This window comes from Natrix helvetica (genome assembly GCF_964273705.1).
Source record: "Natrix helvetica genome assembly, chromosome: Z".
Lineage (NCBI taxonomy): Eukaryota > Metazoa > Chordata > Lepidosauria > Squamata > Natricidae > Natrix > Natrix helvetica.
The window spans coordinates 69,472,028-69,489,544 of NC_138554.1; the positions used below are offsets into that span (position 1 = coordinate 69,472,028).

The 17,517-nt window shown below is 39.1% G+C and overlaps 1 protein-coding gene across 1 annotated transcript in view; it reads right to left on the minus strand.

Annotated features, from left to right (window-relative positions):
- STK17A (serine/threonine kinase 17a) overlaps positions 1-15,403 on the minus strand; it is a 36,042-nt gene extending 20,639 nt beyond the window's left edge. Inside the window, exon 1 of the mRNA XM_081932574.1 lies at positions 14,992-15,403. Coding sequence (XP_081788700.1) covers positions 14,992-15,155 — 164 coding nt within the window. The 5' untranslated portion in view covers positions 15,156-15,403. The remainder of the gene's footprint in view (positions 1-14,991) is intronic.
- Between the last annotated feature and the right edge of the window lie 2,114 nt (positions 15,404-17,517).

The following is a 17,517-nucleotide window of genomic DNA, read 5'->3' on the forward strand; positions in this document are numbered from 1 at the left end:
CTCCCTCTCACTGTTTCTCCCTCTATCATTTTTTAAAATATATATATACAAATTTCATAGACAGAACAATAATGTCAGAGTGAAGCCGTTTAAAAATATCTCTGCTTCCCAAAGACCTCCAGGCCTGATGACATACATGAGGGACTTCTTAAATGATAGCAGGAAAAAGCAAGCTTAACTTCAGGGTGTAGAATGTTCTACAAGAAGGATGCCACAGCAGAGCCCTCTGGGACCTATCAAATTGCTGGTGGATAGAATCTACAAGATGCCTTTTTCCTGTCAAATGTAATGGGACAGCCTTACATAATTGTGGAAATGCAGTCCCTCAGATAACCTGACTTCATACAAACTGGTGACCAATGCAGCTCATTCAGCAAAGTTATCTGCTCTTCTAGGAGCACACCTAACTGCCACACCACTGCATTCTGTATTAGTTGAAGTTCGCAGTCTTCAAGGAAAGCCACATAAAGCATATTAGAGTAGTTCAATCTGGAAGTGACTAGGAACGATTGTGAGCAGAACCTCCCAATGCAGGTAGCGGCACACTTGGTATCTGTACAAAGGCTCTCCCAGTCATGACTGTCTCATGTTCTTTGAGAACAACTCATGAGTCTAGAAGGACACCAAAATTATGCACCAGATGTGTCTCAGGCAGTGCCATCCAATCTAATAGCGAAGACGTTATAATCCTCAAACTGGTAAGACCCAAAACCCCAAATTACTAGCCTTGCCAGGGTTCAGTTGAAGGCTGTTCTGTCCCATGCAGACTTCACAGACTCCAGACATTGGGAAAAGCATTCACTGCATCATTAAATTTCCCAGGGGCAGAGATGTACAGTTAGTCTTTGATATATAACTATAATTGGGACTGGAATTTTCACTGTAAGTCATTGAAATTGTAAGTCAACTCAGAATGTAATTTTATGAAAAATTTTACAGCAGTCATCAATATTGGAGTTATAAACAACATACAGTGTAAGAACTTTAATGGTCACTATATAGAACCAACAGCAGAATACATCCATGAACATCAATTAGTAGTCAGAAGACATGATAAAACTCCTTAATTTCATTACACATGGACAGATTCAACCATAGTTTCAACTGAGAAACTATGAAAATCCTAGATCAAGTCAAGTCTAAAATGCCACAGAATTCCTAAAGGCCTGGCATAGAAAGGCAAATCAGCTATCAACAGCCATATGGAGATAAACAATATCTACATACCACTCAAAAGAAGTAATACAAAGGAAACAAAAAGATCAAAACATCTCCTCACCAGCAATCAATACCATATGAACAGAGATTAACAACCAAGATTAACACTAGACTAATAATCAAGTAAACAATACCTCAACCAAGAAACTACCAATGCAGATAAACAAGTTAACAGTAGGGGAAAAAGCCTAATAAAAGAACCACCAGGAACAGTCCCACCAATACTGATAGGAGAAGCCAACAATATATAAAAAGAGAGTAAACATCATTTCCTTTTAGCACTACTGATGTTATTTAGTTTGGTAATGAAATATCCACAAGAAAACAACCAAACTCAGAGAGCACCAAGGACGCCACAGTTCAGTCCTGAGCTGCAAATATTCTCCTCTATTGGTTCTTGGAAAGTATTGGGATCTATCTTTGTATGGAGGCAGTTTCACACTCTGCATGCCTTCCAAACCCTCCTCACGCTTCGTTTTTTGCCCCAAAAAGGGGGGACATGCAGAGCTTTGGGAGGCTTGTAGAGTTCTCCTGGGGCTTGCGGGGGGGGGGGGGCAAAAATGAGCAAAAAACTTTGCGATGTCCCCAGGATCAGCAGGATGTGCCCTTCTCTATCACCATCTCTACAGGACAGTTTAGGTCCAAAAGGACCATCCAGTGGCAAAAATATTGACGGTGATCCTGGAGCTCCAAGATCACAAGTTATATCGTTGCGACATCAGCTCTGCTTCTCTGAAGGAAGATATTTCTTAGTTGGCATAAACTATATGCAATGTATACTTGCCATTTAATTAAATAAATAAATAAACTAATTTATCTTAAAGTGATTTCAATTATCTAAATAAAATATCTTTTTCATATCATTCTCTTGAATGGTTTTATTGGAATTCAAAATTGTAGGGAGAACTCAAGGTTATTTATTTGAGACTGGCACCTTCAAAAGAATGGTTAATATTGGCATGCTTCCTTGCTTGGAGAAAAAAGGAAAGAAAGAAAGCCCTTCTGATCACAAGTCAAGCTGGATAAGAAAATGAATTTATGTCATATGTTTACTCACTTTCTGGTTGCCATGGGTTCCACTAGCAAACTAAGGAGAATCTAACATTAAAAAAAATAGTAATCTACTTAAAGTAATCTACAACCTGTCATAATGTATAAAATAAAAAATAAAATAAAGCGTATGGGTAACCTAACAAATAGTAAAGAGCTATGACTGAATCTAAATGCTAAATCAAGTATCTCACCATGACTAAAGCACACAGAAACTCATGTGAAGGTGTATATATTCAAAGCATTAAAAAGGGGAACAGAATGTTGTATATACAATAGATAGACAAAAATCAAGACAGAGAACAGAATACAAGCACAAAAGCGAAGTCATATTGATAAGCTACTATTACATATCTCCCACCCCCCACACACTAATAATACACAATATCATTTTTACTTAGTCAGAATCCCATTAGTGATCAGAATTTTCTTTGCCATTACTTCTAAACCTCAGAAAATTCTCTGTACTATTGATTTTTCACATTTTGGGATAAATCTTCACTTTTAATAATCAGGAATATTATTTAACAAGAAAAAAAAGCAGTAAAATAAAATAAAAATATCAATGAATATCTCTAGCTTATATGAGTTTGAAAGGCATTGCTAGAAACAAAGATGTTGCTGGTTGCTTAGCTTTTGCAATGAAGCATGCAAGTTATAGGAAGATAGTCCATCAGTGTTAAAGATACTACCCACAGATTACATTGACAACCATGGACATCATATTCAGAGGCCTACCTTTCCCTAATTCTTTCTTCCACTTTCAGACAACAAGGAAATACCATATGAACAGAATTGTATCCTTTGTTATAAAAATTCTGTACATACATTCACAAAGGAGAGTACATACTATAATTAAAAGACTTGATTCCTTGATAATTGGGGAATTGCTTTCAAAGAATCTTTACTATAGTTAAACACAATTGATTCTTCTAGTCATAAATCTTAAGAATTTCGGATAGGATTATATTCTTATGTGGAAGTATTTATGACTGAACATAGGACACCACATTCAAGCATTAGTGGTGCTAATGAATTATTTGCTAAGCATATTTTTGTTGCTTTTGTTTTCAGCAGTTCTAAGCATTATAATCTATTTTCTGTTATCAGATTTCATTTTTCTCATTCATTTTCCAACACAGCAGCCATGAGGCGACCATGCTCACAAGCAACCGCCCAGCAACTCCCCTTTCCAGCCGGGCACAGTGCTGCTGACCGACCTAGCGGTACCCGGAAGGCACCAAGCAACACGCACGCCTGTTCACTGCCCTCCGCCTCCTGCGGCTCTGGAAGAATGCTCCATGGTAGTGTACAACCATAGAGCGTACTCCCAGAGCAGTATCGTACCTCCGTGCTTTGGAAGCCACAACAGAGGATGGATGTGGCTCTGGGAGTACGCTCTATGGTTGTATGCTCTGCAGCCCACCATAGAGCGTACTCCCAGAGCGGCATCCGTCCTCTGTGCTTTGAAAGCCACAATAAAAAAAACCAAGCGTCAGGCAGCGCCAGCAATGGAGATGCCCTGGCTCTACAGGTACTATATAGTTAGCCAAGGGCATCGTGAGCCTGCGAGTCGCACAAACGGGGAGCGGAAAAGCTGCTCACACAACCCCCCTCTCCACCCATGCAGAGCCCCATTCACTCACCTAGGGGCATTCCGAAAGCGCTGAGCCGCGGGAGGCGAAGGGCAGCGAACAGGCGCTCACGTTGTTTGGTGCTTTCAGGGTACCGCTAGGTCAGTCAGCAGTGCTGTGCCCGGCTGGAAAGGGGGGGTTGCTGGGTGGCTGCTCGCGAGCATGGTCACCTCATGGCTGCTGTGTTGCTGCTGTGACAATTCAACACAGCCATTCGACCCTGAGGCTGTGCCTGGCTCTTCGGGAGCCCGCTCGCAAGAGAGCAACTGCCTGGCAACCCCCCTTTCCAGCCAGGCACAGTGCCGCTGACCGAGCACCTTTGCCCCCCACCTCGTTTCCACGGCTTGGTGCCTTCGGGATACCGCTAGGTCAGCAAGCAGTGCTCTGCTTGGCTGGAAGGGGGGATTGTTCAGGGAGGTTATTTTCAGGGGGGCTAATATTTTTGCCCACCCGAAATATGTGGCAAGGCTTTAGTTTCAGGACAGGTCGTATTTTCGGGAAAACACGGTAGTTTCTTGGCATCTGGTTATCTAACTTCAAGTAAGCTTTGTAATTGATTTACTATACAAGGAGGGATTGCTCTAATCTTATCAACCAATTTTCCTGTTTCATTTTTTTTGTTGTGTTAACTATAAAAAGGAATGTAAGATGTGTCTCAAGGTTCTCCCCTTTTATAGGGAGATCCCACTTTACTAGGGTACTCTAATAAACTGCTTTTAAATGATTTTCCGACTTGATTGCCTATTGGGAAAGTAAATAGAGGCAGAACCTATGGCTAGATTTGGCTATCATGCTCCATACCTTAGCTAGAGTAGTTACAATCTTACAATACAATGCCAGAAAACTGGAAATCATAGTATGCTTAAGGAAATCTGCAGATGCACATTGTATATTATGAGAAGAAAAGTGGTTAGTATTATTACTGTGTGTTTGAATAAGTAGAGTATATCAGATATTTTGGGAAGTCACAATCTATAAGCAAAATGTAGAACTAAGCTTTTTATTTGACAATGATTTCCAAATTATGGAAGCCGTCCTTGCTTCTGAAAACATATATTGGGAATGTGATTTTAGTGTTGAAAAATATGATTCTCCAAACTGTGGATGTTTATTTTTATATTTATTTATATTTATTTTCTGATTTTAGCATGTATGCTTTTATTATTCTTGCTTTATTATGTAGAATCCCTTATATTAGGAGAAAGTAGAAATAAGCTATTTTTAGCCTCAATAAAAGACTAACAGGAAACAGCTCTTTACTAGTCTTGCCTTGCTATTTCTTTTAACTGACTGGGAGCTCAATTTTGCCTTGTTTTCTCGTGAGTCTTTGCTTTGAAAATCTTTTGCTAAAGATTTGGTTTTGAGATACAGTAATGTTTCAAGCTTGAAATTATATGTTGAGCTCAAAGGCAGTCTGTTTTGAATTCAGAGCACCAGTTAGGTCAAAGCATGACTGGAATACCTCTAGTGAGATTTGAACAGTTCATCAGAAATTGTTTGAAGCTTCTTTTTTTAAAATACTAGAGCAACACATTCTTGAGATAATAGAAATTGGATCTGCCTCCTAGACAAGGATGCAATTTGGAAATACCGTATTTTTCGGAGTATAAAATGCACCTTTTACCCTCAAAAAAAAGGCTGAAAATCTGGCTGCGTCTTATACACTGAATACAGCTTTTTTGCCTCCCAAAACTCCACCCCTTCACCAAAATGGCCGTGCACAGCTTGTAGGAAGCTTTTAGAGAGCTGCTTGGGGCTGCGGAGGGGAGAAATGAGCAAAATAAATGAGTAAGACATAATAAAATATAAATGTTGCAAAGATCTAAGTTCAAATACCAATGTCTAGGCCACCTAACCATTGAAGTACAGCATTGCTTATATTTTAAAAAATCAGATACTGGACGAGTATATACCCTCAGCTTACAGCTAGTCACAATGTGATCTACAGTTTGATGTGGGATCCCGCATTTACACTGAAGAGAGGAGTGCCCTATTTATACAAACAAATGCCATATAAAGTGAGAATCCTATTCAGGATTGTCTATTGCTGACACAGTAGTTCAAAACCTGTCATCTTTTATGTAGGGTCATTTATATATTTTTCTATGGCTGGCCTTTCAGCAACCCATTTGGCTTCCCATTATTTTGTTTCTTTTAAGAGTTTTCTTCTTCATCATACTAGTGATTTGCTGCAGGTTGTTGGATCAACAAATGCCATTTCACATTAGTACAACTGATCGTCACAAAGGTGCTTTTTTTCAAGAGGCAACTGGACTTTCTTGTTTTCCTTTGAACATAGACTGGAGTTTCTCATGTTCAAAGAAAAACAGAGAAAGTTTAGTTGCCTCTTGAAAAAACACCTTCGGGACAACCATGACCTGGATGACTGAGAATCTCTATAGATTGTATAACTGGTCTTTTCTGATTTCTCGGCACTAGATTATTTAACAGATACACTGACTGGAAACTGAAGTTGTCATTGTATTTATTGTCTCCAATTTGGCATACTTTCCTTGGCTTATCACAAAGGAATGTAATACATATTACAATTTAATAGATTAAAATTATAATATGTAATCAAATATAATAGCTCCCTTTTTAAAATAAATAAATAAAACAAGTTAAGAAGTAAAGATGCTGTGGGATCTTAAAGATGATAAAGATTTCTAGACATCTGGAATGCTCTGACTGGGTTGCTTTAATGAATTATTTGTTATGGTTCCAGATAGTCCTCTACTTATGACCGTAATTGAGTCAAATGTCTTACAGGTCATAAGCAAGTCACCATGTGACTTCACTAATTTTATTGCTAGGTAAACTCCCCGTTAGGAGAGCGAGTGTGCAGAGAAGCGTAATGAGAGTGGTGTAGAAGAACACGGTTCAGTCAGTCAGTTATCAACGTTCTCAGTTAAGGAGTGATCCATCAAACACAGTCCAGTATCATAGAATCAGTTCAGCACACAAAGTCGCTAACAGTAGCAAAACGCACAATAACTCACGATACATCTAACAAGCAGTATCCACCGATCAGCTTCTAACAAACAGAGAGCTAACAGTCATTCTGGCTCCATCTTATGGCAGCTTGAGGTAACAGCAACCAATCCCATTACAGTAGTACTTAAGAAACAGTACTACTCTCATGGCTTATATATTGCTGACCCAACCACTAGCTTGCATTCCTAACATTTATGACCATAAATTGGCTTTCTCAGATAAGTTCATTAAGTGACTGCATTTGTTGTTGAGTGGATGAAGGGAAAGAACTTCCTGTTGAAGGGAGGGCAGGAAGCTTCTCTCCATATGCAGAAGGAACCATTTAGAGGTGGGTTCCTACCGGTTCGCACCGGTTCAGTAGAACCAGTACATCAAATCTAACGAACTGGTTAGAAGACATTCCACTGGTAGACCCGGAAGTAAGTTCTGGAACACCTGCACCGGCTCTGTTGCTCGCTCACTTATCCCCGCCCGTCCGGAAGCCGCTCCATTGCTCGCTCCCCCCCATCCTCACTATCCTAGCCCCGTCCACCACTCACTGATTGGCTACCTCACCAACCACCTCTAAGAACCCTATCTAAACCCATTTACCTTTTTTCCTGCTTGGCTCTCTATTGCTGCCTGCCGACTCCAAGGAGGTAAGTAAGCTGCAACTAATCATGGGGCAGGGGGGCTGCCGCGGCCCTGCACTATAAGCAAATCTGGTGACCTTTTGCGGCCTTGCAAGGATCCCGGGCTCACTTATAGCGCCGGGCCGCCGGGCCGCCAGAAAGCATGGGCGCGGGAGTGGGAACGGCGGGTGGAGCTTACGTGGCGTGGCCGGCATCTTTGACAAGTTCGGGGACTTTGCAAGTCCTTTGCAAGGTGCCCGGACTTGCCTAAGATGCCTGACCGCCAGAAAGCATGGGCGCGGGGGTGGGGACGGCGGCGGGTGCTTACGTGGCGCGGCCAGCATCTTTAACAAGTTCGGGGACTTTGCAAGTCCTTTGCAAGGTCCCCGGACTTGCCTAAGATGCCTGACCACCAGAAAGCATGGGTGCTGGGGTGGGGATGGTGGTGTGAACTTACACGGCATGGCCGGCATCTTTGACAAATTCGGGGACTTCACAAGGCCCGGCGTTTTTTGCATCGGGGCTTGCTGCAAAACAGAGGACCTTTTCCGGATTGTTGGTGGTGGAGGTGCGGGCCCGTGCTCCGCAAAGCAAGTCTGGGAAAGTCCTTTGCGCCAGCCGGAAAAGGTCTTCACTCCCTCCCTCTTGCAGTACACCACAATGCGAAAAATGCCGAGATCGGCACACTTGGGAGCTGCTGCTGCGATATCCAGGGAGGCAAAACAAGCTGCGCGCCTCTCCCAGCTGCTTTCACGGCTTTCTGGAGCGCCAAGAACCTTCGCACTCTTCTCCACGCTCTCCTTGGCTCCTTGCGACTGCAATAAACGTCCAGAAGCGGCGGGGGCTGGAAACCTAAGCCCCCATTTTCCCCAAAAGCCGATTCTGGACATTATTGCAGTCGTGAGGAGCCGAAGATAGCGTGGATAAGAGCGCAAAGGTTAAGGTTACAGGCAACGTGTGTGTGTGGGGCGGAGGCTGGAACAGTTCCGCTCTGAATGGAGGGAGAGGAAAAAAGTTGGGATTCTCCCTGCTGCAGCCTTTAAATGACAGAGAGAAGCCGAACTTCCCCACCCACCCCCATTCACAGAGGAGTTGCTGCTCCCTTTATGTGGATGTAATGTGATATTGTGCAATCTCTTGGAAATCTCTCATGCAGTCTCTGAACAAGAAAAATGTATTTGAATGTTAATGGAGGAAACAGGTGGGCTAATTATAATCTTAAACTATTTTTGGCTTACTATACATATACTGTAATTTAGTGCAAAGTTGTGCACAACAGTATTAGATTTCTGTGGTTTTATCTTCCTTGGTTGGTTTTGGGGAGAGCTATAGAAAGCTAAAACAAATGCTGTGTAACAAAAAAGCGTAAAACATTCCTTTTGATTTATTGGAGAATTAAAACCAAACATTATTTCAAAGGAGAGAAGTTTCATATCATGCAACTTTCATCAAAACTGTTTCACATGGCCTTAAATCTTGGAGGGGGAGAGAGAGAATAGTGAACATCTAGGAAGCAGGGTAGTAGTGGCAAATATCTTAGAATAATATTGTGATGCAACTATTATAAATTGTTCAGCAATAATTTAACTAAAAGAATTGTGCATACTATAATTGTTACTTCTTAGCAGGAAGTCCAATATTTTTTTCTTTGGATTTTCCCATTTGGCTGAGTTTTTCAGTACTCTGAGATACTATTCTTTTTTATTGGGGATATATTTATTGGGATTCAGTCTCCCGTCAGTTAAGAAGACAAGAACTGCAAAGCAGGTGGTTGTGTGCAAATATCATAAGTATTTTTGGAATGTATGTGTGATGCTATCATTGTGAATTTCTTGTTAAGAACACTTATCAAGTTTTAATATTATGACTGTCTAACTTATTTAGAAGGCGAGTGTTTGCTTGTTGCAGTAAAGTACAAATGCCATAAGCAAAATACCTGTTTACTCAGAGGTATATTCCTGCTTAAATTGCTTGATAGCAGTGTGCAGAAATTTTAAATTGTATAGCTCACAGCAGTACAGAAACCTTATATAGCAGTGACTACTCTTGACTGTTTCTGCTTCCAAGTGATGCTTTTGAAATTTACTGGAACATATTAGGGATTTCTGCACTGAGAAGCAGAAGGATGGACTCTCGCCTTTATGATGGGCTTTTGAGACACTGGAAAGCAGTGGGAACTTTTGCTACTTCTAAGTACTTCCAAATCCAATAAGAAATTGATTATCTTTCCTTGAGCCTCTTTATGCAGGGACAGGTGCTGAAAAATCCTTCAAAGAAATGGAAACAGTGAGTGTGTGTGTGTGTTTGGAGGGGGGTTGTTTCTGTTGGGTAGGATTGGAATATAACTTATTGGCCCTGGATTTTGAGGGTGGAGGGAAGTTGTAGAAGCTGAAATGTGGTTGGGACAGACTGGGGAGTCCTATGTTTTCTCTCTTTTACATTTTCAGAGATTATACACAGTATAAAGAGTTAACAGCTGCACTGATTGTACTTTATGTTTGTGTACACAAAACAAAAAACAGGTAGTTCAGCACATGATTGCCAAGCCACTCCCACCCGATCACATGGCCGGCAAGCCACTTCCACCCAGTCACATGGCCGGCAAAGCCACTCTCACAAAGCAGGCCACACCTACAGAAGAGGTTCTAAAAAAATTTGAAACCCACCACTGGAACCGTTGCACTGGGTTGGAGAAAAAAAAATACAGCCCAGTGCTGCAGTTACCTTCCTGCCTGCTAGAGGTATTTATTTATTCCATCATGTGAAGGATGGAATTTATTACTCCATCATGTGAAGGATGGAATTTATCTAGCAAGCAGTAGATTTTGCTTTCAAGAAGGATGTCTTAAAAGGATATGTCATATCTTCAGCCAATCTTGAGAGCAAAATTTCTGCCTGTCAAAGAGACTGCCCTAATCTATCTATATCTGGCAAGCAGCATTTTTATTATCTGAGATATTCTCTTCTCTTATCTATTATCTATTTGGTTTAATTTTGGTGTTTCTTGTTTTTGGTGTTGCGGTGTTGGGTGTGACCTTTGTCCCTTATCAGGGGGTGATTTCTCTTATGGGGGTTTCTTCTTTTGTTATGTGTTAATGGTTGTATTGGGTCCCAGGTTTGCGGCCCTAGTGATGTATATTGTGTATTTGGGTGGTTTGGTTGTGGGTTTTGGTTATTGTGTGTGTGGAGAAAGATAAAATGGATGTTTTAAAGGTAGGGGTATAATTATTTTGTTGTTTTTATGTTTATTGTGGTTGTTGTATTTTTGTTGTGGTTAGTTACAGGAGGAGTCTAGGGTTTGTTGGTTTATTTTGGATGGGAGGATTTGGTTTGTATAGAGGTTAATGGAGGTGGAGTTTTTTACTTTGAAGGTGGTGTTGGTTTGGTTGGTTTTAATAGATTATCTGAGAAAAGATCTATCCCAAATTTGGATTTTGGGACAGATCTTTTTCAGTCAGCCCCAGGAAGTAACCAGGTGGCAACAGCTTGCAATCTTCCATGCTGGCTTCCTATTGACTTTCTGGGAAGTCAATAGGGAAGATTGTATATGATGATCAGGTAATTGCAGAGCACTTGGTAACTTGTCATAAGTGCAAATCAGGACTGACTTAACAACCATAAATTCAGATGCTGGTCATAGTCCCTTTCAGCATCATTGTAATTCCGAACAGTTGGTAAACGCATGGTCATTAAGCAAGGCCTATTTGTATATCAATACATACATTATATATATGCAAATATAATGGATTCATAAATAACATAAAATAAATACAGATGTATCTATCAATGAATCAACCAATTAATCTGCAATCTATTTGCAGAGGATTAAATGCATCCACAATAATATATTATCTAACTTAGATAACACACAAAATATAGCTATTGTGCAAGTAAAACTAAAAAATTCTATTACATCAAGGAAGAAGCAATCAAAATTTTAAAATACTGTAAAAATAAAATACAGAGCCTTGTGGTAAATCATTTCAGATTTATAAAAGGATGGTTTGTTTTCTACACACATTTAAGCTTTACCAATATTTTGCAAGCAGTGCTGTAAACCTCCTGTTTTTCCAACAAAATCTATTTATGCCAGACTTTAATTCTCTTTTCATACAGGCTTCTTTACTTTTGTTATTAGCTGTGTACTTAACATAAACACCCACTTAATTTTTTACCAATTTGGGATCATTATGGTATTATATAAATGAAATATGTTATAGAGCTGCTGCTATTATATCTAATTCTTTTTAAATGGTGCCCTAGGAATCCTCAAATTACTGCATTTTCAAAGGGAGTATTCACTCAGGCTTTATCTTATTAAAAATCTGCAAATCATATATGAATTAATATAAGATGCTTAACTATGAATAAAAACCGAAACTTAAAAACCTTCCTCAATTGCAAAAACAAAATTGCTCCATAGAAACACAAAAAGTGATTTGAATGATTGTATTTATTTAGCATTTGTTGTATTTTTTTTGGGGGGGGGGGGGATTGGTATAAGCTTATACATATTTTCCGCAAAACAATTCTATGAAAGAGAAACATACTTAAAATGAGCTTCCACAGGTACAGGTGGAAGCCTATGTTTAACAACTAAAGTATACTTTGTGGCTATTTAACAGGAATATAACCAAAGTTAACCTTTGCAAAAATGTAATTAAAATACATACTATGTATTTATTTATTAATAAATATATTATTTATTAAGCTTATGATTCAGAGTTTGAAAACTTATCTTTGAATCTGGAGTACAAAATCTTTTTTTTTAAACTGAGGACTGCATGTTTTCTATGTGAAGTGACTATGGCTTGCATATTGATAGTGCGAATAACTTTAATTCAATTCTTTCTTTCTTTTGTGCTAAATTCAAGTTGTGAAATACTGTGTCATTTTTATTACCTCTACTTCCATCTGGAAAACTAACACATTAATGCTTTACTTTGCTGCTTATGCAATATTAAGTGTGCTTGAAATTATCAGTAATAGAGCTTTCATACAAGTTACTTGTAAGGAATTAAAAGCAATGTACTTTCAACTTACTAATCAATAAAACGCATGCTATTTTAGATTTAAATACTTTTAATAAGTTGATATTATAAATCATCAAAAGTAACCCACACATTTAAGATTTCTCACAATATGGAAATTATTAGATATCAAGCTATAAATTATAACTGATAAATCACAAGTTACTTTTATACCCACCAATGAAAACATACATTGCAATTTAGTCCAGTATGAACTTAGCCTATACACCAATACCAAAGGCAATTACTTATAGTACAACATAGAGTAAAACAACTGATTTGTTAACTTTCTATATATAATTTTAACTTTTCTACCACTGTAAGATGAATTCCTAGTTGCTTTAATGTTAAAATTTAGCCCATACAAATAATGTATGAATGTATAGATTAAGTTAAAATTCTAATAGCAATACATGATCATTTCATCGACAAAAAGAGTAGGGCCTTCTCTGTGATGGGCCCAGCCCTCTGGAATGACCTCCCCCCCCCCGACATTAGGACAACTACCGATCTCCGCTCCTTCCGCAAGAAACTCAAGACCCACCTGTTCCAACTAGCCGGCCTGGCTTAATTAGAACTCCACTCTCTAATCCCCCTGGCAATTTTAAATTGTAAATTTTAATTTTAGGGTATTTTAATTGTTTTTAACTTTATTCTTACTGCTTTTTAACACTGTGGCTATTATTATTATTTATGAACTGTAAAAGTTTTTATGTATACCTCCTCCGTGCCATATGTTTGTATATTTGATTGTACGCCGCCCCGAGTCCCTTTGTGGAGAGGGAGCGACTTATAAATTGAATAAAATATAAAAATATATAAATATAATAGGTGAAGTCTATCTGTTCTCAAACTTTGTGAAGCTGAAGGTCATCCAGCCATTTAATTCTAATATATTCTTACAGACCCTGATTTCCTAGACACACTGTACTGTGATGGAATATTCAATGGCTATTTAGGCTGTTGTTTTAATAAATCCACCATATGCTTTCAAAGGCTAAGACTGATAGCTATTTAAGATAAGTTATTTAAAGCAAATGAGAGAAAAGTTCCTGATCAGCCTGATGTAGTTTCTGACATCACACACTTTTAGAGATGCCTCTGACAGAAATATCCAGTTAAGACAGGAAAATATACCGTATAAAACAGTCTTTTTGTATTAGATCACATATGAACGCCTTTTTTTTACATAGAGAATATTTAAATTATCCGTATTTAAGCCTAAAGATAATAGAAGTTACATTTTTCTACTTGAAAAATGCACAATATTTTACACTCAATCACTTAAATATCTAAGCCTGTGAGAGTCTCACTGCATTTTATTTCAGATAAACTGAGGAAATAGTTGCTACTGCAAAAAGCATCCAATATTGTATACTTCGCATAGCAAATTCATTACCTGAATTTCACTTACCCTTCCTCTGGAAACAGGCGATAGACCATAAACTGGGCTCTTGTGGGCTCTCCCTGGTATTTTTAATATCCCTAGGCTTTGACCAAGTTAAGCAAGTAGTCATTAATAGAATAAAAGATATAGAATTCCATGCAGAAATAAATAGGATGCCTCTCCACAGTAGGAATAAAATTAAACAAGATGTGTGGGAACCATAATGATATTTAAAGGGCCTGATTTTCCTGAAACACAGATTAGCATTCTTCAGAGCCAGATTTTATATCCTCCCCTCAGCACTCTTCCAGGGCAGATATAATAAGACCCAAATAGCGGAACGAGTATGCATATGTATTAAATGAGATGTCGAAATTATCATGCATGTCTTATTACACTGTGAGTTATACAGTGAGTTTAGGTCAATGCATATTCTCCCCTTACTAGAGAGATTACCAGTGAGGGCAGACAATTTTATGTAGACTGTTTCCTCCGGGAAGCAAAACCGGCTTCTATGCTTGCAGTAGCAAAATTCTGTGCTGCTGCAATGACCACAAGGAAAAATTCAGTTTTAGGACTAAAGATGTTTTCTTGCACAAATTTTTCATAGATATCTTGAACAATTTTTAGAGAATCTATATTTATACTCATACTTATTCATCAAGTACACATGGGCACGATCCAAACTATGATACAATGTATGTTATTGGTATGTTATTGGTTATTATTTATTATTATTGGTAGTATCTTTTAATATTATGGTAAATAGATTCTTGTCTTTTGCTGGTCTTTGACTGTAATAAACTTTATATTCTATTCCACTCTTGGCGTCCAAAGGGGATTGTGTCCGGGCACAATCTTGACAGTGGGTTGAGATAAGCGTGCCACGGGGAGACTTTGGTCTTCTCCCCGAATAAGAAGATAAGGCTTCTTTCGCTCTTTCCATCGCCCGTCCCTCACTGGTTTTCCTCTCTCGAGGAGAAGGAGGGCATAACTTTTGCTACGTCTCGGAGACTTCACTCCCATTAAGCACCCATATGGTAATTTCAGGTCTCTCCCCGCCTTACCTGCCGAGTTCACGGCCGGGGCTGAGGGTATAGCGGGCCTCGAAGGACTCTGTGAGAAGGGACGTCTGAATTTCAGTCAGGAGTCCCTTCCGCGGCTGTGGACGAGGCGCTCGGCTATTGTGGGAAGAAAACCGCGGCGGCGGCCGCTTTTGGTCTGAACTCATAGCTAGTTAAAGTCCGAGAAGACGGCGGCGAGGACAGCAGCGCCCGTGGCTTCTCTTCTTCTACCTCCCTTTCGCTGCCAAGCCAAAGCACTCACTCACTCACTTCGCCTTTCACTTAATAATTTGAAGAAGCAGCAGCAGCGACAGGCAAGTGGCAGCAGTTCCAAGAAGAGCAACTGCAAAGGCACAGAGCCGCGAGCAACCGCCACGCCCTCCCGCGCACTCCACCTCTCCTTGCTACAACTGACCCCGCCCAAACGTTTACCTGCAGGGAAGAAAAAGGAGGGCGGGAGTGACGTCGAGCTGTAACTGTACTGACTCGACAGGCCGGTGGACGAACAGCGCCATCTAGCGATGTAGCGCCAAAAAATTCGACAGCTCCAGGGGAGACCGAATTAGTACCACGTGCATGTTTGCAAAAACGCAATTTGTTAGATTGGGCAATATTAATCATCAAACGGGGATGAATTTTTGGAGGAAACTATCCAAAATCTAAGTATTGGAAAATAATTTCAGAAAAAACATGTTCTTTTCTCCATGGACTTTTTCTTTGATATTCAAGAACTTGTCAAACAATAAAGACCGTATTCTGAAAGTCCTTAAATATATTTGTAAATTTTAAGAAAGATACAACCCAGTTGGGAAAGAATAATGTAATCCACAAATTTACCACCTTTGAAACGTTATCCAGAATCAATATTTTTCTCTTGTTCAAGTCTGACATGTAATTAATATATTTTATTGTATGATCACTTGCTTCCTGACACATTACATATACTAAATGTATCATTTGCTTCTGTATCCTATAAAAAAACTTACCATCCCCTCCTTCATGTTTTTTTTTTGCTTTGCCTAAATTATTTGGTGATTAGTATTTATGGGGGACAAAAAAATCTCTCTCACAAATTCAGGGATCAACTTCTTATCAGCAACATGCAAAGTCAGACTTTCTCAGGGTGTCTGGCCTTGGAGACAACAGATTTAAGGGCTTGGCAGTACGCGCGCACACACACACACATGGGTTCAGATTGGCTCTATTCAGCCACAGAACATGTTTGACAGCACAGGGTGACTTCACCCACACATCTTCAGAGGACGCAGACAACTGAGGAGCCAGGAGATGGTAAACTGATAATCCCTTGGGAGAGATCACAGGCTAAGGAAAAGGTGCAAGATGTGAGTTTACCTCAGGAAGCCAATTGGGATCCAGGATCCACTTATCCTGGATCCCACCTGGTCAGTGATCTCTGTCTGTTCAGCAGGGAGAGACCAAAGGGTCATATAACAACCAAAGATCCATACAAGGCAAGGAAGTGGATAATACAGCTGATCTGTTTTATCTCAGAATACTGCAACAAGCTCATTTAAAGAAAAAATCATGCAGCCTTGGGATACTAGGAAGCCTTCAGTTCACCTTGGAATGAGTAAGAAATAAGCTATAGTTTTTCCTAAACTAACTGGCAGAGAGTTTGGATAATTATGGTAAACAAAATTGGCTAGAGTAGGTAACTTTTAATTGTTATTAATTTTTTAGGTGAGAAGAAAACAAAATTAAATAGTGAACTGCAAGTGTTGTGTCCAACTTTCACATGTAATTTGACCCTCCTATCAGATTTTAAGTTTCTCAAGACTTTTTCCTTGTAATTTGGTCAAGAAGCAAAATTAACCTTATTAAGAGTATTTGAAGAAACCTTTATTCAGAACGCTGATAAAACTTATAAAGAATTTTATATCAAGCATTGAAAGAATTTTGAAGCATGCACAGCTTAATACTAAAAATGAAAATGATCTTAAAATTATGTTTTTCTTTTTGTAAATAAATTTGCCATTGACATTTGTATTTTCTCCTTAAACATTGCTCAGTAACAAGCCAAGCATTCCAAGTCTATAATTTGAAACTATCAAAGCTATTAGAAGATTTGGTATCCATTATTGAACCCTCATGCCACTACAATTCCAATAATTTGCCTTTGTTTTATTTAAGAATATTTAAGTAATAGAACAATACATTTGTTTTTGTTTCCCGTCTCTATCTGTTGAAGTCCTTCCTTGAATTTCACATGAACCTTCCCACCTGTATATCATGACCATATCTTTCTTCCAGCTGAAAAGTGGGGAGGAACATTTCTTCTATTTATGCCGGGTATTTGTGGTTCTTAAAAAAAAATATTAAGGGCTTTCTATTGTCTATTTATTCTTTGTTGTTTGCAGTGTATGTACGTTTCTCCTATTTGCCTTACCCTGGCTTAGGCTCAAAACCTCCCTCCTTCAGTCTCTCTAAAATTTGCTATCCATTTTTTGAAGATCAAAAGGAAGATAAGGACAGCAAGAATGGTGAAATATAATATAAAGTCCTTTTTAC